The sequence below is a fragment of the Hyperolius riggenbachi genome, chromosome 10 (assembly GCF_040937935.1).
Source record: "Hyperolius riggenbachi isolate aHypRig1 chromosome 10, aHypRig1.pri, whole genome shotgun sequence".
Classification (NCBI taxonomy): Eukaryota; Metazoa; Chordata; class Amphibia; order Anura; family Hyperoliidae; genus Hyperolius; species Hyperolius riggenbachi.
Window position 1 is genome coordinate 35,924,651 of NC_090655.1, and position 4,832 is coordinate 35,929,482.

Here is a 4,832-nt window from a genome sequence, read left to right on the forward strand (position 1 = left end):
AAGTTCTGCCTCTCAGCGCGCGCGTATTCCTAAACCTGTGTGAACTAACAGACTTAGCCACACCAGAGGCTGCTGCGTGCAAACCGCCGTGCTGGACGTGGAACCAGCCGCCTCGCTGTCAGTACATGCGGCAGCTTTTCCGCGTCCTGCCATGTTACCAGACGCATGCCTCCGCGTGCAAACCGCCGCGTTGGACGCGGAATCAGCCGCCTTGCTGTCAGAACGCGCGGCGGCTTTGCTGCATTTTCTCACATGTCCCTAATCTTTCCCTAATTATAAATGCATTTTTGAACCAGTTTCCCTGGTGACCCAAGTGTTACTACTATGTTCTAGTTAACCATATGCCAAAATGTTCTCAACCACTTACAAGCAATTTCACTCAAATATAATAATTTACCACTGACCACTGCAACTTTCATCCACATTTGACACGTTCTATAACTTTCACTCCTTTAATCTTCCACACAGAATGTCACCTTGCTGGATATATCCCTTCCCACTATAAACTAGTGAGGATTTCCACTAGGCTTAACCAGAGGTAATTACTCTCTGGCCGTGATGAGTCTAATACCCAACCCGTTACCTCTTCCCGTTAAGAACAAGGATTTCCCTAGGAGTTATCCAACTGCCTGCATACAGATAAGTCCTCTTCTCAGCCTATTGGTGGCCATAAACTATGCAACCTGAGGTGCAATCCATCCCAGCCTCACTTCAGCTATACAGTACAAGGGACTGCTCAGAGAAGACTAGGATCAAGTGCAGGGGCTGCACAGTATATAGGCAGCACATAAGTGAGGATTACCACATTTCCTACAGACGTCTCTTCCCACTATTCACAGACAGTGAGTATTGCCATATTTACAAGTCCAAATTTTACAATAGTTTACTTTCAGACTGGTTCGGAGTGCCACCTTACAACCAAACCTTCTCTGGTAATTGCGCTCCAGGTACAGCACCAAGTGTGACAGATTTTAGCTAAATGCAAGGTATCTGCTTACCTGTAATGTGCACATTCACACTGGTAGCTTGTCCTCAGAGCGCTGGACCAGATAGGCATCGGGTGTCAGGCTGGACCCTCCTGGCTGGCTCGCCAAACTGTTGTGAAATACCACAAATCGATGTCTTGGAAGTAAAGTATTGGTTTAGTTACTGTACAGGAGACAAAATATTTGTCTCCCGAGGAAGGCTCGTAACAGAAGTTATATACCCCAAATTACACATTATAATCATTCCTCCTACCAATAACCTGATTGGATCCTCACAAAATCTCTAACTATTGGAATACAGAATACAGCATAAATGAATACATATTAATATTTAAGTGGATGAGATCAGTCAGTCATTAATTATTATTAGAGGTATATGTTTCATCAGTAGCTTGTTTCATTTAAGGCTAGTTTGACTGGTGAGATTCACACAGCGCCATCCTTATGTACAAGACAGACAAATCATCCCTAGTAGCACATTCCAAACCCATGAAAACATGTGAAAGAAGAGAACTAGTCTTATGCTGTATAGAACAAAGGGAGTATGGCAAAATGGCTTACAGGTGGCCATTTTATTTATCAATTTTACTTCACCCCCCTGTTTCATTCATCCGTGTATCTTTTTTTTTTTTTTAACTCCCAGGCTCCGGGGGGGACCAGATCCCTCGGGTCGTCTTCAATTTCCCAAATTAAGATGGCCGCCAGGTCCTGCTGCAGCTGTTCAGTTCTCATAGCCACAAATGCGGCGCACAGCTCTGAGTCCTCCTCCAGGCCTGTCCTTGTTCCCAGCGGTCTCGTGTACGTAAAGCACGCGAGACAGCTGAGACCGAGGACAGGAAATGCAATCAGATTGGCGGCAGATATCCCCCCACAAAATGCAATAAGATTGGCAGCAGATATCCCCCACAAAATGCAATCAGATTGGCGGCAGATTTCCCAGTTTAGGTAGGCAGGTATATAGGTTTCCCACTCCCCAGTATGGATATACCCAGGTCTAGATGTCCCCAGTTTAGGTAGGCAGGTCACCAGTTAGTTGAGGCCCCCATGCTGGAAGGGTGGGGCAGTGGGCACAGAGCGGCAGAGGGAAGCATCCCCACTCACTTGGAGGCTGGAGCCCCCCCCCCCAGCATAGGTAGGCAGGTCACAGGTGTCCCCAGTTAGGTAGGCAGAGAGCCAGGTCTACGTTCCCCCAGCTTGGAAGGGGGGCAGCGGGCACCGAGCGGTGGGTAAGGGAGAAAGCCCTGCCCCCAGTTAGGTAGGCAGGTCTCACCGTCTGGGCCCCCATGCTGGAAGGGGGGGGGGGAGGCGGGCACAGACCAGCAGGGAGGGGAGGGGGGAAGCCTCCCCCTCCCTCGCCTAGGGGCCCCCCTTTCTGCCCTCCCCCCTCCAAAATTGCAGCCAGCAGCGGCAGCGAGCGGGAATCACCGGGATCAGATAGCTCTGCGTGCCGCTGCTGGTCTGGTCTCCTGCACTGCACTGTCCATTGACGCTCTCACAGGAAGTACTGCGAGAGTGTGATTGGACAGTGTCAGTGCAGAAGACCAGACCAGCGGCATGCAGAGCTATTGATCTGACTCTCGGTAAGCTATTCCCCACTGCTGCCGCTGGCTGCAATTCTGGAGGCGGGGGGGGAGCCCCTAGGTGAGGGAGGCTTCCCCCCCTCCCCGCTGCTCTGTGCCCACTTTCCCCCCTTCCTGCGCCCCCCTCCTTTTCAGCACTGGGGCCCCCAGGAGGCGGGGTGGATGGGGCCCACCGATGGAAACATTGGCGGCTCAGTACGAGCCTGGGGTCACACACGTGTATCAGATTTCAGTCGTATTGCAAGGATCAGACAGTAACAGAGTCAGGGACAGGCCGAGTCAGTAACGCAAATCAGATGGCAGCGGTACAGAAGGACTAGACTAGAGCGAGGTCAGGAAACAAGCAAGAAGTCAGTACACAGATAAATATACAATAAGATGTTACTTCAATAATCAGGAGGAGGATATTATGAAAGAATTACAAATATATATAGAAAATAACAAAGACTGACTATCTGGAGTACATATATATTGTGCGTCTACACAATATATTAATGTAGCTCAAAGTAGCTAACTAGACCAAGAACCAGCTGTCACGGAACAGCCGTGAGAAACAAGAATGCAATCGGTTTATTGCACCGATTTCCAGTGACGCGCTAGAATCTAGATTGGTTGTGTAGGAGCATCTGCAGTCAATCTGGGCTACTTAGATGCAGGATGTCTTTTGATGTGTTAATTAGCTTGGGCCAGGCCTATGTCCAGGAGAATGTTTATTTTCAATTACCTCCATTTGGTGAGCCTTTTCATACAGGGAGAGCAAGGAAGCTACTCTCAGCAGGAAGCCTATTCAAAACCTGCTTTCACCCAGACTATCCGGCACCGACCAAGGGCCATCTGAATGCATAGGATGTATGGTTTCTTGGCATCAGTACATTGCACAGCTATGAAATTCATATAGTCTTATTCTGTAAAATCTGGCCATTGTACTGATATGAAATTCATCGCGATAGCCCGTCCGGTTATTGAGGTATGACCCTTCTCAAGAACTGGGTCCGCTGCACTAGCTATGTCTGGTGTCAACTTAATCTGTATTTTCCGACAAGTATGAATCTGTTATCCACCTAAATATGACTTGTATCGTTTGTGAGTTACGGCATTTTATAAGTTTAAACCTAAAATCTCTCAGAGGAAATGAACTGTCATTGGTGGGTAATTCAGAGGGGGCCGGCGTTGCCACACCCCCAAACCAGCTTCATAAAAAGTATCTGTCAGGGGCTCTTCCCTCATTCCTCTATTTTTCCACCTTCCTGAAAGCTGCTACCATTTTGAGAAACAAGTGGTGGCCATTTTGTTTGGACTTTGAACTTTGTTGAAACTGAACAAAAGGAACTCTACAAGTTTTGCCAGAATGGACATATTTCCACAAACCCTAAGTATTTTTCTCCTTTTTTTATTTCATACTGGCTATGTTTCAATAACTGTTAATAATTTCTGTATATATTATTTATATTGCCCGTAAATAAAGACTTTATCAAAGTCGTTTACTGTTCTGCTACACCTGCTATACAGCCATACACAGAAACTGAACTCAGGTCTCTGGAGAGACGCTACCATTGTTGATATCTAGACAGAATACAGCGTGTTTTAACTGTTTTATTTGCAGGGTCAGTCAGTCGGTAGGGTCCACTGGCCCATACCAGTGGTGGTGGCAGATATACCCTGAAATAGTGTGTAAGTTGTAATTACCATACCTCACAGGCTCCCTTCTAGTCGGGCCGCTGCCCAAATTCCGTCGATTTCCGTGCACCGATTGCGACCACAGTTTGCATGGTCTGTGTGCTGAAACCGATTGGAAGGCAAATTGCGTTCCGACCACTAGGGCTCCTGTGATACCAGTGAACTAATTAGTATCAAGGTCAGCGAGCACTGAATGCTCTTGGCTTCAAATACAAAACTCCTCAATCAGTAGCCACTCCCATTTTCACCTGCTGTCATCCTAAATCCTCCTCCTGAGCCTAGAAGGCTCACTAGAACTCGCGCGATGCAACCTTTGGTCGCCCGCGAGCCGGAAGCCAGGGATGCCGCCGGAGGATTCCAGTGCGGCAGCCCTGCTGCTCGCCAGGACCACGCCGGAGCAGTCACAGGACCTGTCGCTGGAAGGTAAGCTTGTCACAGTTAGATCCCTGTGCGCCAGAACCTGTTCCGACTGCGCATAGATCAACATGTTGTCCAGATAAGGGATAATGGAGACCCCCTGAAGCCTCATCACCTCTGCCATAACCTTTGTGAAGATGCGAGGAGCCGAGGCTATCCCAAAGGGAAGAGC

General features: G+C 48.4%; 1 protein-coding gene across 1 annotated transcript in view; it reads left to right on the forward strand.

The window, feature by feature from the left end:
* Window positions 1-4,584: 4,584 nt before the first annotated feature.
* Window positions 4,585-4,832, forward strand: part of DDX20 (DEAD-box helicase 20) — a 75,257-nt gene continuing 75,009 nt past the window's right edge. The window contains exon 1 of the mRNA XM_068258892.1: window positions 4,585-4,666. Within this exon, the coding sequence (XP_068114993.1) occupies window positions 4,585-4,666 (82 nt within the window). The remainder of the gene's footprint in view (window positions 4,667-4,832) is intronic.